This window comes from Erythrolamprus reginae, chromosome 1 (genome assembly GCF_031021105.1).
Source record: "Erythrolamprus reginae isolate rEryReg1 chromosome 1, rEryReg1.hap1, whole genome shotgun sequence".
Classification (NCBI taxonomy): Eukaryota; Metazoa; Chordata; class Lepidosauria; order Squamata; family Dipsadidae; genus Erythrolamprus; species Erythrolamprus reginae.
In genome coordinates, this window is record NC_091950.1 from 23,765,039 (window position 1) to 23,782,260 (window position 17,222).

The 17,222-nt window shown below is 42.7% G+C and overlaps 1 protein-coding gene across 1 annotated transcript in view; it reads left to right on the plus strand.

Annotated features, from left to right (window-relative positions):
- Nucleotides 1-12,048: 12,048 nt before the first annotated feature.
- The window catches only part of LOC139164705 (GRAM domain-containing protein 2B-like), a 60,763-nt gene continuing 55,589 nt past the window's right edge, over nt 12,049-17,222 (plus strand). The window contains 1 exon segment of the mRNA XM_070747157.1: nt 12,049-12,199. Coding sequence (XP_070603258.1) covers nt 12,144-12,199 — 56 coding nt within the window. The 5' untranslated portion in view covers nt 12,049-12,143.

Genomic DNA, 17,222 nt, shown 5'->3' on the forward strand with positions numbered 1-17,222 from the left:
AGAGGATATAATCAGGTAGAATGCATTAAAGGGGGAATAGAGGAGAAAATAAAGGAGTGAAATATAACTATGAGAGAATAGCAGAAAAAGATATAGGTATAAAAGAGAAGATATAGGAGATATAGGAGAGACAATAGGACAGGGGACGATAGGCACTCTGGTGCACTTATGTATGCCCCTTACTGAACTCTTAGGAACTTGGTGAGGTCAACCGTGGATAGTCTAAGGGTAAAGTGTTGGGGGCAATCATCTGAAAGCACGTTGGCTTGGGAATTCTGGGAGTTGAAATCCATACATGGTGGCTAGAGCATTCTGGGAATTGAAGTCCAATCACCTTGCAGCACACCAGCTGAGCAAAGTTGGGAGAAGATCCATCTCAAAGGTTTTAGCAGCCACAAAGCTGAGATCCGTTAAGCGAAGTTGCCACTTGACCCTTCAAACTTTTGGGGAAAGCACAAACAATGTCTTCCTTGGAGGACAATTCCACATTGGGTTTCTGGGCCCAGTTGAAGAGAGCCTGCAGGCAGCAGTCACATGCCCATGGGTTCCCATTGAGATCGAGAGTGAATTCATAAGTCAGCCCATTGACCAAGGGAGAATCTAGAGAGGTGATCTCATTGTTGGAGAGATCCAACTTTCCCAGATTCTTCAAGGACTGAAAGAGACCAATACATAAATACATAGGAAGAAAATAGACATGTGATAATATAAAGGAGGGTGAAAGTGAACTTAGAGGAGAGGATATATGAAAGGAAGAGAATATATAAGATAGGTGAAAGAAAGGAAAGACAATTGGACAGGGGACGAAAGGCACACCAGTGCACTTATGTACGCCCCTTACTGGCCTCTTAGGAACCTGGAGAGGTCAATCATGGAGAGTCTAAGGGAAAAGTGTTGGGGATTAGGGGTTGACACAATTGAGTCCGGTAGTGAATTCCAAGCTTCGATAACTCGATTGTTGAAATCATATTTTTTACAGTCAAGTTTGGCACAGTTCGTATTAAGTTTGAATCTGTTGCGTGCTCTTGTGTTATTGCGGTTGAAGCTGAAGTAGTCATTGACTGGTAAGACATTGCAGCATATGATCTTGTGGGCAATACTCAGATCGTGTTTTAGCCGTCGTAGTTCTAGGCTTTCTAGGCCTAGGATTGTTAGTCTATTTTCGTAGGAGGAGGAGTGGAGGAGTGAAGGGCTCTTCTGGTGAAATATCTTTGGACATTTTCAAGGGTGTTGATGTCTGAGATGTGGTATGGGCTCCAGACAGATGAGCAGTAGTCTAGGATGGGTCTGGCAAAAGTTTTGTAGGCTCTTGTGAGTAGGGTGAGGTTGCCTGAGCAGAAGCTGCGTAGGATCAGGTTGACAACTCTAGAGGCTTTTTTGGTGATATTGTTGCAGTGGGCTTTAGCACTTAGGTCATTCGATATTAGTATTCCAAGGTCCTTTACAGAATGTGGGTTGGCAGTGAGAGATTGTTTATTCTTAATGTAAATAATTGATAAAGATTTTTTTTTAAAAAAGGAGGGTGGGGGGTTAGATATCACATTGGTTGTTGCCTCTCCGAGTCTCTGGAGAGGGGTGGCACACAAATCTAATAAATTATTATTATTATTATTATTATTATTATTATTATTATTATTATTATTATTATTATGTCAATGCAACACAGCAAACGAGATCACTATGCTGGATTTCGTTTTTCATCAACATGATGAAATTATGTTTGCCGATCCCAGTAAAGCGGCCTTTTGCAATTGACAGATGGAGATTTTGTCAATTCCAATGGTTTTCAAATGTCCGCTGAGATCCTTTGGCACTGCGCCCAGCGTGCCAAGTACCACTGGGACCACTTTCACTGGCTTATGCTAGAGACGTTGCAGCTCGATTTTTAGATCTTCGTATTTCACTAATTTCTCTAGCTGCTTCTCTTCAATTCTGCTGTCTCCTGGGATTGCGATGTCGATGATCCATGCTTTCTTTTTCTCCACAATCAGGATGTCTGGTGTGTTATGCTTCAGAATTAGGTCTGAATTTTATTTTTTAATTTTTTTTATTATTATAATATATTATTATTATTATTATTATTGTTGTTGTTGTTGTTGTTGTTATTATTATTATTATTATTATTATTATTATTATTATTATTATTATTATTATTGGAGGAGGGATTTCCAGTGTGATTGAAAGTGAGAAATGGCTTAATCACAGGCGAGCTAATTATTTCAGCACAATTAGAAGAGCCAAGGACAGGAGAACTTAGAATAGCATAGGACAGTCATGGCGAACCTTTTCTGGTTCATGTTGGAACAAACTTCCAGCAGACTTGGTTGGTAAATCCACAGTAACTGAATTTAAACATGCCTGGGATAAACATATATCCATCCTAAGATAAAATACAGGAAATAGTATAAGGGCAGACTAGATGGACCATGAGGTTTTTTTCTGCCGTCAGTCTTCTATGTTTCTATGTACCAAGAGGTGCACATGTGTGTATGTGCTAGCATGCATTCATGTGCCCACATACCTTCCCTCCTCCTCACGTATGCACACTCTCCGCGCTGCCCCCCACGCACATGCGCACGGGCCTTTCTGAAGCCTGGTAGGCAGTGGTGGGTTCACACCGATGTGGTGCGTAGTGTCAGTGAAGGGCTACCAAAATTATTACTACCACACTGTGGGCATGGCTTATGCAGGATGCCCTGCAATGCTGCAATGCGATTGCAATGCTCTCTACATGGGGCTACTTTGAAGAGTGTTTGGGAACTTTAAATCGTGCAGAATGCGGCCGCACGAGCGGTTATGGGTCTACCCAGATATGTCTGTGTCTCTCCATCACTCTGCGGACTGCACTGGTTGCCGATTGGTTTCCAGACACAATCCAAAGTGTTGGTGATGACCTACAAAGCCCTACATGGCATTGGACCAGATTGCTTCCAGCGACCAGCGACCGATTAGGTCCCACAGAGTTGGCCTTCTCCGGGTCCCGTCAACAAAATAATGCCGTTTGGCGGGACGCAGGGGAAGAGAATTCTCTGTGGCGGCCCCGACCCTGTGGAATCAACTCCCCCTGGAGATCAGGACTGCCCCCACTCTCCTTGCCTTTCGCAAACTCCTGAAAACCCACCTTTGTCACCAGGCCTGGGGAAATTGATTCCCCTCGGCTGCTCCGTTTTGTGTATGATTGTTTTTAATTAAGGGTTTTAAAACTGTTTTTTGCTTTTAACATTGGATTTGTATATTGTATTACTGTTGTGAGCCACTCCGAGTCCTTGGAGAGGGGTGGCATACAAATCTAATAAATTATTGTTATTAATTATTATTATCATTACTTACCTCCTTCTGCGGCTGGTAAGGTCCCACAGAGTAGACCTTCTCCGGGTCCTGTCAACCAAACAATGTCGTTTGGCAGGGCCTAGGGGAAGAGCCTTCTCTGTGGGGGGCCCGGCCCTCTGGAATCAGCATCCCCCCCCAGAGATTCATACTGCCCCCACCCTCCTTGCCTTCAGCAAAAGCCTCAAGACCCATCTATGTCACCAGGTTTGGGGCAATCAGACCTTGCCCCTCGGACCAGTAAATGTAATGTATGGTGTGATTGATTATATTAGGGTTTTAGTTGTATTTTAAATTATTAAAAGTCTTCGGAGTCTTCGGAGAGGGGCGGCATATAAATCTAAGTAATAAATAAATAAATAAACAAACAAACAAACAAACAAACAAATAAATAAATATTAGATTTGTGCTACATGCTTCTGTTTGCATCTATTCTGTGAGTCGCCCCGAGTCTTCAGAGAGGGGCAGCATACAGATCTAATTAAATAATAATAATAATAATAATAATAATAATAATAATAATAATAATAATATTCTTTCAACATCTTTCAGTGCAAATTGGGTACTATGGGGTGGAACTCCATTCTCGCTACCCTACTGTGTTTCCCCCCCCCCGGCGCCCGTCTCCATAATCACATGATCAAAATTCAGACAACTGACAAATGGTTCGTGTTTGTTTGTTTGTTTGTTCATTCTTTCATTCATTCAATTTTTTAATACCACCCTTCTCCTTAGACTCAGGGCGGCTTACAACATGTCAGCAATAGCACTTTTTAACAGAGCCAAAATATTGCCCCCACAATCCAGGTCCTCATTTTACCCACCTCGGAAGGATGGGAGGCTGAGTCAACCTTGAGCCGGTGATGAGATATGAACTGCCGACCTTCAGATCTAGAAGTCAACTTTAGTGGCCTGCAGTACCCACTGCGTCACCTCGGCTCATGTTTAGGATGGTTGTAGTGTCTTTGGGGAGTCACATGGTCCCCTTTGGTGACCTTCTAACAAGCAAAAGTCATGGAGAAACCAGATTCACTTAAACAACTATGTTGCTAACTTAACATTAGTAGTGATTCACAGTGGAAAGAAACAGTCTTAAAACAGGGCAAAGTTCATTTAACTGCCCCACTTAGCAACCAAAATTTTGTCATGAGTAGAAGGCTACCTGTAGTCTCAGAGGCTTCTGTTTGTTCACCTTATTCTCTCGATGGCTTTCAAATTTCTTTATTTCATGATGACTGTGGTTATTTAACAACTGTGAGGAAATAAAAGGGGTGTGAGAGAAATGTTCAGGGTGAATGGTGTCTTTTTGTTTGCTTACAATCTGCAGCCTTTGAAAATGGCATCTGGATGGAATTCCTTGACCGAGTCTTGCTCTGGAGTGGAACAGGAAAGTTAAAAAATCTCTCGATAGAAAGGCAGGATCTTGTCTCTGGGGCTATAGCCATAACGTTTAGTCTTTTACACAGCTTCATAGTGCTTTTATAGCCTGGCTTATGGGAAGGGCCTTCTCCGTGGGGGCCCCGGACCTCTGGAATCAGTTCCTCCCAGAGATTCGTACTCCCCCCCCTCCTTGCCTTTCGCAAGAATTTGAAGATACACTTGTGCTGACAGGCTTAGGGACATTAATATTTACAGTCCCTGGCTATGAATGAATGTATGTTGAATGGGAAGTATGTTGGTGGACTAAATATGACTAGTTTTAGATTAAATTGGGGTTTTTAGACTGTCTGTTTTAGTTTTATTGGATTTCAGAATGGCATTTTGTTCAGAATGGCATCCTTGGAGAGGGGGTGGGATAAAAATCCAATAGATAGATAGATAGATAGATAGATAAATTAAAAAAAAAATCTTATTGACCGCCTTCTGCTGCCCGAATCCCAGCGATCAGTTAGGTCCCACAGAGTGGGCCTTCTCTGGGTCCCGTCAACTAAACAATGTCATTTGGCAGACCCAGGGGAAGAGCCTTCTCTGTGGCGGCCCCGGCCCTCTGGAACCAACTCCCCCCAGAGATTAGAATTGCCCCCACCCTCCTCTCCTTTCGTAAGCTTCTTAAAACCCACCTTTGCCGTCAGGCATGGGGGAACTGAGATATTCTTTCCCCCTAGGCCTCTACAATTTTTTGCATGGTATGTTTGTATGTATGTTTGGTTTTATAATAAGGTTTTTTTTAGTTCTTTTAGTATTGGATTGTTACATGCTGTTTTTTTATCACTGTTGTTAGCCGCCCCGAGTCTACGGAGAGGGGCGGCATACAAATCCAATAAACAAACAAACAAACAAACAAATAAATTCTTTGGTATCTGCTGTAAGAACAAGTTGCTGAATCAGACAAAAAAAATGTGCTGAGCTCACCATTCTTGTGTGCCTATGTATGCACAGACACAACCCTTCAGCCCAAAAGGGCAAGAGTCTAAGCTGCTACCAGACAAGCCAGACACCAGAATAAATGAAATAGCAACAGGACAGATAAATGAAACAGCGCTCGTAAATCAATTCTTCTCCTCCCTGTTCACTCAAACAATTTGTAGGTTGACTTTGGGATAGGTGTCACCCTCTAACACCCTGTCTCAGGAATCAAGGTTCTTTGGAGCTATAAATGCTGTTTTATAACAGTTGGAAGCCAATCCTGAGCTCCAAGGGTCCAGAGATCAAGGCAAATGTATGAAAACATTTAAAGGGAAACCAGGCTGAATTTTGGAAACGAGGAGAGAGAGTGAAACGGCATAAAAACCAATGCAGCCGTTTTAAAGAGCAAAGAAGGAAGTGGACTCATGTTGAACGGATATGTATGTTTTTAAATAGGTTTTTAGCTTTTAAATGTAACTTTTAAAATGTAACTTTTAATCAAATTTTAACCGTATCTCGATGGATACTATCCTTTTTTATATGTTGTAAGCTGCCCTGAGTCCTCGGAGAAGGGCAGCACCTAAATCTAAATCTAAATCTAAATCTAAATCTAAATCTAAATCTAAATCTAAATCTAAATCTAAATCTAAATCTAAATCTAAATCTAAATCTAAATCTAAATCTAAATCTAAATCTAAATCTAAATCTAAATCTAAATCTTATATTTGTTTATGTTTATGTTTATGATTAATAGTAATGATGATTGATGATGATGATGATGATAATAATAATGATGATGATAATGATAATGATAAGAATAAGAATTATTGTTATTATTATTTATTAGATTTGTAACATATGCCAAGGTTACATGATAGAATTCTTTATAGAATTCTTTATTGGCCAAGTGCGATTGTTGTACATAAAAGAAAAAGATACATTTGTCAAGAATCATGAAATACAACACAATGATTGTCGACTAAACAATGTCATTTGGCGGGACCCAGGAGAAGAGCCTTCTCTGTGGCGGCCCCGACCCTCTGGAACCAGCTCCCCCCAGATATCAGAGTTGCCTCCACCCTCCTTGCCTTTCACAAGCTCCTTAAAACCCACTTCTGTTGTCAGGCATGGGGGAATTGAAATTTTTTTTTCTCCCTTCCCCCTAGGCTTATAGAATTTATACATGGTATGTTTGTTGGTATGATTGGTCTCTTAAATTGGGTTTTTTTAAGATTACTTTTTAATATTAGATTTGTTACATCGTTTTTTATTTGTTAGCCGCCCCGAGTCTTCGGAGAGGGGCAGCATACAAATCTAAATAAACTAAACTAAACTAAACTAAACAAGGTAAGAGCTGCCGGCAGGGCAACCAGCCCACCGCTGCGCCGCTAGCCCCCACCACGCTGCCCCCTGGCAGTTCCATACGCTTGCCCCTCCACCCAAGCAGGCAGGGTGGCTATAATAATAATAATAATAATAATAATAATAATAATTATTATTATTATTATTATTATTATTATTATGTCAATACAATACAGAAAACAAGATCACTAGGCTGGATTTCGTATTTCATCATCAGTCGGGCGCTTCCCAAGCACCTGGGACTGCGTGATGTAGCGGCAAATTATGGTTGCCGATCCCAGTAAAGCGCCTTTTTGCAATTGACAGATGGAGATTTTGTCAATTCCGATGGTTTTCAAATGTCCGCTGAGATCCTTTGGCACTGCGCCCAGCCTGCCAAATACCACTGGGACCACTTTCACTGGCTTATGCCAGAGTCGTTGCAGCTCGATTTTTAGATCTTCGTATTTCACTAATTTCTCTAGCTGCTTCTCTTCAATTCTGCTGTCCCCTGGGATTGCGATGTCGACGATCCATACTTTCTTTTTCTCCACGATCACAATGTCTGGTGTGTTATGCTTCAGAATTCGGTCAGTCTGAAGTCGGAAGTCCCACAGTAGCTTTGCTTGCTCATTTTCGACCACTTTTTTGGGCTTATGATCCCACCAGTTCTTTGCCACTGGTAAATGGTAGTTCCAGCACAAGTTCCAGTGGAACCTATTATTATTATTATTATTATTATTATTATTATTATTATTATTATTATTATTATTACACCACTCTAATGCCACCTAACCCCCTAGTTTTGTCTCCTAGGTCAACCACCAATTAATTCAATTTTTATTCCTGAAATATTCCTATGACTTAATTTTACTAGCTAATTATTATTTCTTGTGCCTCTTAATTTTAAGCCTTATTGCTTCCACTCTTCCTAGTATCTTTACGTATCTTTATTTTCTCCCCCACCCCCCATCACAACCAATTCCAAACGCCTGACAAATAATCCACAGTTTCCTTCCTGATGCCTTCACCACTACTTCAAACTGGTTCTCTGAGGGTGATTGTCACTGTTCCCTATTTGACGTTTCGCTCAAATTGTTCTCTTCCACACCCTCTCCTATAGTTCTCAAAAGAGAAGTCCTGCCAGAAAAGGCTGGGAGCCAAAATACTAATGGCTATTGTGAAGAAGAAAAGGGACAAAATGCTGCCAACAAGCAGGAAATTGTGATTCAGGAACAATCAACTGCCATGTCTCCTGCAAGGAGTTTTGATGCCAAGCTATTGTGCCAACATGAAAAAAAGAAGAAGGAAGGAACTTGTTTTTTTATTCCCCTTTTTATTTATTTTTTATTTTGTCCAATACACAATGAGGGTTTTAGTGGGTATACATCTATATACACATGGTAAAATACATGATGAAGGTTATAGAGGAGATACTCATAGTAAAATATATCTAAGAAATAATAGAAAAGAAGGTATAGTAATAGAACATATCAATGAAAGAATAGAAGAAGAGACATAGGAATGGAAGAAAGGTATAGGAGATATAGGAGAGCAATAGGACAGGGGACGGAAGGCACTCTAGTGCACTTGTACTCGCCCCTTACTGACCTCTTAGGAATCTGGATAGGTCAACTGTAGATAATCTAAGGGTAAAGGGTTGGGGGTTTGGGGATGACACTATGGAGTCCGGTAATGAGTTCCACGCTTCGACAACTCGGTTACTGAAGTCATATTTTTTACAGTCAAGTTTGGAGTGGTTAATATTAAGTTTAAATCTGTTGTGTGCTCTTGTGTTGTTGTGGTTGAAGCTGAAGTAGTCGCCGACAGGCAGGACGTTGCAGTATATGATCTTGTGGGCAATACTTAGATCTTGTTTAAGTGTAGCATAAGCATATCTTTAAGTATAGCATAAGCCGACGCCAAGGGCATCTGAGACGCCTTCATTATATGGTTGCTAAATCTGTGCTCTGCCTGTCAACCCTGATTTTAAAGCAAAGAGGATGTGTTGAGGCTGTATGCTTAAAAATAGATGAGCCAAACCACAGTTCTGCAGGCTGGATTGCAACGTGTATTTCAGGCAAGAGGCATTATTATGTCTAGAATTAGAATTATAATTCTTTATTGGCCAAGTGTGATTGGATACACAAGGAATTGGTCTTGGTGCAGATGCTCTCAGTGTACATCAAAGAAAAAGATACATTTGTCAAGAATCATTAGGTACAACACGTAGCGACGGCGAAAGAGATCTCGGAGTCTTGGTGGACAATCAACTAAACATGAGCCAACAATGTGCAGCAGCAGCCAAAAAAGCCAATACAATCCTAAACTGCATCAACAGGGGAATACACTCAAAGACCAGGGAAGTCTTAATACCACTCTACTATGCCCTGGTCAGACCACACCTGGAGTACTGTGTTCAGTTCTGGTCACCACACTTCAAAAAAGACATTGAAACTCTGGAGGAGGTGCAGAAAAGAGCAACCAAGATGATCAAGGTCTAGAAACCAAGACTTACGAAGAGAGACTGTGGGAACTGGGCATGGATAGCTTAGACAAAAGGAGGGCCAAAGCGGACATGAGAGCAGTCTACAGGTATACGAGGGTTTGCCACAGAGAGGAGGGGATCACTTTATTCTCCAGGGCACCGGAGGGCTGGATGAGGAACAACGGCTGAAAGCTGACCAAGGAGAGATTCAACCTGGAAATAAGGAAGAACTTCCTGACGGTCAGAACGATCAACCAGTGGAACAACCTACCAGCGGATGTTGTGAACTCCAATACTCTGGACATTTTAAAGAGGAAATTGGACTGCCATTTGGCTAGGATGCTATAGGGTTCCTGCTTAGGCAGGGGGTTGGACTTGATGACCTGCATGGTCCCTTCGAACTCTAACAATTGCTTGATTATTTTTTCCAAAATCTTCCCTGGTATTGAAGTCAGGCTGATAGGTCTGTAGTTTCTTGGATCTGTTTTTCTTCCCCTTTCTTGAGGATGGGAACTACATCAGCTCTTTTCCAGTCCTCTGGCAATTCCCCGATGCTCCAGGATCTTTGAAAGATATAGTTCAATGGTTCTGAGATCTTATCTAGATAAAGGGAAGATGTTAGTTTAAGAATAGCACCGATGTTGGAATAAATTTAGGGTTGCGGACAGTGTTCCCTCTAATTTTTTGGGGGGGTGGGCGGAAAAGTATAGTGTCTGAGCGGCAGTCCCTTCAGGACTGGGCGGCACAGAAATAATAAATAAACAAACAAACAAACAAACAAACAAACAAACAAACAAATAAAAAACCCACCCTGTTTTGCCTCAGAGAATTTCAAAATAAAATACTGTACTGTGTGTCTATAACAGTGAGCTCATAATAGGGCAACTCTATCAATATCAAAATGCCACTTAAATAGTTGAGCTAGTTTCAAACTAGATTTTGATTTTCTTTCTCTCTTCCTTACTCCCATTCTTTTTCTTTCTCTTTTCCTTCCTCTCTTTTTTCTGTTTCTCTCTCTTCCTCTCTTCCTCTCTCTCTCCTTCCCTCTCGGCTTCTGGGCAGGTTTGGAAAACTCTGAGTTGATGATGATTTTTAAGTGAGCAATTGCTCACTGCTCAGCTTAGAGGGAACTATGGTTCCGGATAGCTCGCCTGTCAATCACATAACAGATTAAGATTGGAAGTACAGTACTCAGGGAAGGATAAGAAGAATGAGTAGGAAATAAGGGAGAGGGAGATAGAGGGGAGTAAGACGAAATATAGAAGGAAAACAGACGGGAGATAAAAGTATAAACAGTGCAATCATAATTGTTTGTGATATTTTGGAAATATGTATAAGTGTGTAAGTGTTGATATTATGCTACATGCATGCATGTACAGTTGGTGAAAAAATATTTTTTAAAAAAGGCAATCAAAAAACCTAAAAAGGACACAAAAAGATCAAAATGCCTCTTCTGTAAAAAAACCAAATAAGCAGAGATTAACACCAAGATTGTGGGACATGAAAGGAGCAGAAGATTACATTACATTTGGCATATGTTGCATATGCTGCTACGTCCAACCTGTTAGCAACTACTTCAGCTTCAACCACAACAACACAAGAGCACGCAACAGATTCAAACTTAATATTAACCGCTCCAAACTTGACTGTAAAAAATATGACTTCAGCAACCGAGTTGTTGAAGCGTGGAACTCATTACCAGACTCCGTAGTGTCAACCCCTAAACCCCAACATTTTACCCTTAGACTATCCAGGATTGACCTCTCCAGGTTCCTGTGAGGTCAGCAGCAAGGGGCGTGCATAAGCGCACTAGTGTGCCTCCTGTCCCCTGTCCAATTGTCTCTCCTTATCTCATTTATCTTTTCTTCCATTCCTATATCTTTCTCTCTATTTCCTCATTGACTTATTTTATTTTATTTTTATTCTTATATCTTCTCCTCTATTCTTTCTTTGATATATTTTACTACGTGTATATTCTCTATAACCTACAATGTGTATTGGACTAACTACCAACCAACCAACCAACCAACCAACCAACCAACCAACCAACCAACCAACCAACCAACCAACCAACCAACCAACCAACCAACCAACCAACCAACCAACCAAATAAATAAAAGAATGATAAAATAAAATAAAATAAAGTGGGCATCCCTTCTACGACATATTCTATGAATCTAACCAAGAAATAAATCAGACGCCCGACTCATATCCGCGTTTAGGGGGAAACCAGCCTTCCTCTTAAAGTTCTCGTAAACCACCAGGGGGCGCCATTGCCCTTTAAGCAAATAGCCGTTTCCGTTCGGCCAATCCGGAGTCACTCCGGTTGAGTTTGAGAGATCCCGACTCGCTCTCCCGAAGGCTGATCTCGATTTTTCGGCCGAGTGAAGGGATCCGGTCATCAGTCCTCCTCCTCCTCCCGCCAGCTACGAGGGGGCGCAAGATCCTCTCTTGAAACTTTGGCGGAGTTCGAGGAGGTGTTTTTTTTTTTCTTTTTCCCACGGCGGGAACCGCATCAGTCGCGGAAGGCTGGCAAAGGGGAGGAGGAAGAGAAGATCGGACGATCCGGCGCGAATCCGGAGGCTGCCTATCCGACCTGCTCGTCTCCCGGTGAACGCGCGACAGTGGCCATACACCCAGGATGGCGAAGCTGGGGATCGCCCTGCGCAGCAACAGCCTGACCTTACCCGAAATCAGGTACCTACCACGTCCTAAAAAGCGATCCTGCGGTCGCTCGCTCGCTCCGTCCCGTTTCCAGTCTTCCCCGGAGTCCGCCTGGGGGCCCTGGCTGAGGATCGACCCTCCTCCCCTTCCCCAATTTGAAGCCAATCCAACCCTGAGACATTCAGCCAAGTTTTAATTTCCTGCAAGCTAACGTGGTTTATTTGGCTCCCCTGTGGTTTCAATCTTAAATAGGATCCTTGCGCCCCTTTCAAATTGATGTATGTTTGTATGTACAGTATATACAGCACAGTATGTATCTATATATGTATGTTAAAACAATAATTAGAATTTAACGAACTCAATCTGTAAAGTCTGGAGGACAGAAGGGAAAGAGAGGACATGATTGAAACTTTAATAATAATAATAATAATAATAATAATAATAATAATAATAATAATAATAATAATAATAATTATTATTATTATTATTATTATTATTATTATTATTATTATTATTATTATTTATTAGATTTGTATGCTGCCCCTCTCCGGAGACTTTAAATATTTTAAAGAGTTAAGTAAAGTTCAGGAGGGAAGTGTTTTTTAATAGGAAAGTGAACATAAGAACAAGGGGGCACAATCTGAGGTTAGTTGGGGGAAAGATTAGAAGTACTGTAACGTGAGAAAATATTATTTTACTGAAAGAGTAGTAGATGCTTGGAACAAACTTCCAGCAGACGTGGTTGGCAAATCCACAGTAACTGAATTTAAACATGCCCGGGATAAACATATATCCATCCTAAGATAAAATACAGGAAATAGTATAAGGGCAGACTAGACGGACCATGATGTCTTTTTCTGCCGTCAGTCTTCTATGTTTCTAGAACAGTATAAAAACATTAATTAGAAAACAGCTTGCCTCCAGAAGTTTATTTATTTATTTATTTATTGGATTTGTATGCCACCCCTCTCCGGAGACTCGGGGCGGCTAACAGCAACAATAAAACAGTGTACAATAGTAATCCAATACTAAAAACGATTAAAAACCCATTAATATAAAAACCAAACATAATACATACATACCATGCATAGAATTGTAAAGGCCTAGGGGGAAAGAGGATCTCAATTCCCCCATGCCTGACTGCAGAGGTGGGTTTTAAGTAGCTTACGAAAGGCAAGGAGGGTGGGGGCAATTCTAATCCCTGGGGGGAGTTGGTTCCAGAGGGCCGGGGCCGCAACAGAGAAGGCTCTTCTCCTGGGTCCCGCCAAGCGACATTGTTTAGTTGACGGGACCCGGAGAAGATCCACTCTGTGGGACCTAACTGGTGAATGCCCCAGCACTGGAAGTTTTTAAACAAATGTTGGATAACCATTTGTCTGAAGTAGTGTAGGGGGTTCGACTAGAAGACCTCCAAGGTCCCTTCCAGCTCTGTTGTTGTTGTTGTTGTTTATTTATTTATTAATCAAATTTGTATGCCGCCCCTCTCCGCAGACTGTTGTTGTTGTTGTTGTTATTATTATTATTATTATTATTATTATTATTATTATTATTATTATTATTATACCCCACTAAGACACATGTATTCTCACAATCATTCCTCATTCATGACTGGCTCTAGGTAGTATCTCAGTCAATCAAATAACAACAGGGACCTTGGAGGTCTTCTAGTCCAGTGTTTCCCAACCTTTTTTGAGCCGCGGCACATTATTCATATTTTCAAAATCCTGGGGAACATTGGGGGGGCCCTAAAAAAAAGTTTGAACAAAAAAAAATCTCTCTCTTCCTCCCTTTCACTCTATTTCTCCCTCCCTCTTTCTCTCCCTTCCTTCCCTTTTTTCTCTCTCTCCATCCCTCTTTCTTTCTTCCTCTTTTTGCTCTCTTTCTCTCTCCCTCCTTCCCTCCCTCTATGTCTTTCTCTCCCTCCTTCCTCTTGCTCTCTCTCTCTCTGTGTCTCTTTTGCTATCTCTCTTTCTCTGTCTCTTGCTATCTCTGTCTCTCTCTCTCTGTCTCTCTTGCTATCTCTCTCTCTGCCTCTCTTGCTATGTCTCTCTTTCTGTCTCTCTCTGTCTCTCTTGCTATGTCTCTCTTTCTCTCTCTCCCTCTGTCTCTCTTGCTATCTCTTTCTCTCTCTGTCTCTCTTGCTATCTCTTTCTTTCTTTCTTTCTCTCTCTGCCTCTCTTGCTATGTCTCTCTTTCTCTCTCTCCCTCTGTCTCTCTTGCTATCTCTTTCTCTCTCTGTCTCTCTTGCTATCTCTTTCTTTCTTTCTTTCTCTCTCTGCCTCTCTTGCTATGTCTCTCTTTCTTTCTTTCTTTCTTTCTTTCTCTGTCTCTCTTGCTATGTCTCTCTTTCTCTCTCTCTCTCTGTCTCTCTTGCTAATTCTCTCTTTCTTTCTCTCTCTCTTTCTTTCTGTCTCTCTTGCTATCTTTCTCTCTCTCGCTGTCTCTCTTGCTATCTCTTTCTCTCTCTTTGCCTCTCTTGCTATGTCTCTCTCTCTTTCTCTCTCACTCTGGAGCTCCCTCTCGCCGCTGCCATCTCCCCACGACTGCCTGAGGCCGCTGCAGCCGGCACCCTCCCGCTCCCACCGCCAGTGCCCTGCCGCCGGGCCCCAAAGGACACTGGTTGCCGCCGATGCCAGGGAAGCTCCAGCTGGGCGGGGCGCTGCGGGTGCCGGTGCCTCCGACCTGGAGCTCCCACTCGCAACTGTCCCCCAGCTACTGCCCGATGCCGCTGTTTCTGGTGCTCTCCTGCTGGGCTCCAAAGAAGGAAGGCGGGGGAAAGGAGGTGCGAAGACTGTCCCCCGCCTTCCTTCTTTGGAGCCCAGCAGGAGAGCGCCAGAAACAGCGGCATCGGGCAGTAGCCGGGGAGCAGCTGTGAGTGGGAGCTCCAGGTCGGAGGCACCGGCAGTGCCCCGCCCAGCTGGAGCTTCCCTAGGAGCTTCGCGGCACACCTGACCTTGTCCGGTTGGGAAACGCTGTTCTAGTCCACCCCCCTTCCTAGGCAGGAAACACTTACACCATTAACACCCTTTTTCTATAGACTTCGAAGGAATGCCCGCTATTTTAAACTCCCCCAACTAAAGAAAACCCTGTTTCTACTTCTAGATGAACCCTTGTAGATGAATCCATTCATCCTGGCAAGTTCATCCCATTCTTACGAGGGTTTGGGGGGGGGCATACAGGAATAAAATAGTGAAGGAAAAATCCCGGGGTTGTTTCATCTCATAAGAAGGCCCTGCTTATTATAGGTCAGGGATGGCAAACCTATGGCACGGATGCCACAGATGATATACAGAGCCATATCTGCTGGCACGCAAGCCATTGTCCTAACTCAGATCCAATGTGCACGAGTGTACCGGCCAGCTGATTTACAGTTGACATGGAGGCTCTGGGAGGACATTTTCAGCTTCCAGGGGGCCTACGGGGGGATGGGGGAGGGCGTTTTTGCCTCCCTGGACTCCAGGGAAGACTCTGGAGCCTGGGAAGGGTGAAAAAGGGCCTATCAGGCCCATCAAAAAGATATTGACAAAATTGAACGGGTCCAAAGACGGGCTACAAGAATGGTGGAAGGTCTTAAGCATAAAACGTATCAGGAAAGACTTCATGAACTCAATCTGTATAGTCTGGAGGACAGAAGGAAAAGGGGGGACATGATCGAAACATTTAAATATGTCAAAGGGTTAAATAAGGTCCAGGAGGGAAGTGTTTTTAATAGGAAAGTGAACACAAGAACAAGGGGACACAATCTGAAGTTAGTTGGGGGAAAGATCAAAAGCAACATGAGAAAATATTATTTTACTGAAAGAGTAGTAGATCCTTGGAACAAACTTCCAGCAGACGTGGTTGGTAAATCCACAATAACTGAATTTAAACATATATCCATCCTAAGATAAAATACAAAAATAGTATAAGGGCAGACTAGATGGACCATGAGGTCTTTTTCTGCCGTCAGTCTTCTATGTTTGTATCAGAAGTTGGGAAACAGGCTGTTTCCGGACTCCATAGGGCTCTTGGAAGGACATGGGAGGACATTTTCACCCATCACAGACATTGAATTATGGATGTGGGCATATGTGCATACTCGATAGTGTGCGTGCACACTCTTTCGGCACTTGAGGAAAAAGGTTCACCATCACTGTTTATAGGTGGTGTCATAATTACAATACAGTTATACCTCATCTTACAAACGCCTCGTCATACAAACTTTTCGAGATACAAACCCGGGGTTTAAGATTTTTTTGCCTCTTCTTACAAACTATTTTCACCTTACAAACCCACCGCTGCCGCTGGGATGCCCCGCCTCCGGACTTCGTTGCCAGCGAAGCACCCGTTTTTGCGCTGCTAGGATTGCCCTGAGGCTCCCCTCCATGGGAAACCCCACCTCCGGACTTCTGTATTTTTGCGATGCTGCAGGGGAATCCCAGCAGCACAAAAATAGGCTCTTCACTGGCAATGGAAGTCCGTAGGTGGGGTTTCCCAGTGAGGGGAGCCTCAGTGAAATCGCAGCATCGCAGAAACACAGAGGTCCGGAGGTGGGATTTTGAGGACTTCGGTGTTTTTGCGATGCTGCGATTTCACTGAGGCTCCCTTCGCTGGGAAACCCCACCTCCAGACTTCCGTTGCAAGCGAAGTGCTCCTTTTTGCGATGCTGGGATTCCCCTGCTGGGATTCCCCTGCAGCATCGCAAAAACACGGAAGTCTGGAGGTGGGGTTTCCCATGGAGGGGAGCCTCAGGGGAATCCCAGCAGTGCAAAAACGGGTGCTTCGGCTGGCAAAAGAGGTGAATTTTGGGCTTGCACGCATTAATCGCTTTTCCATTGATTCCTATGGGAAACATTGTTTTGTCTTACAAACTTTTCACCTTAAGAACCTCATCCCGGAACCAATTAAGTTTGTAAGACAAGGTATCACTGTATTTCCTTTTAAAAAAACATGGTTTAAGAGGGGGGCACCACATTTTCAGGTTGTAAGTATTTATTTTATTTATTTATTATTTATATTTATATGCTGCCCACTCCAAGAGTAAGCTGCTCCCTTTTACTTTGCTAAGTGTATATGT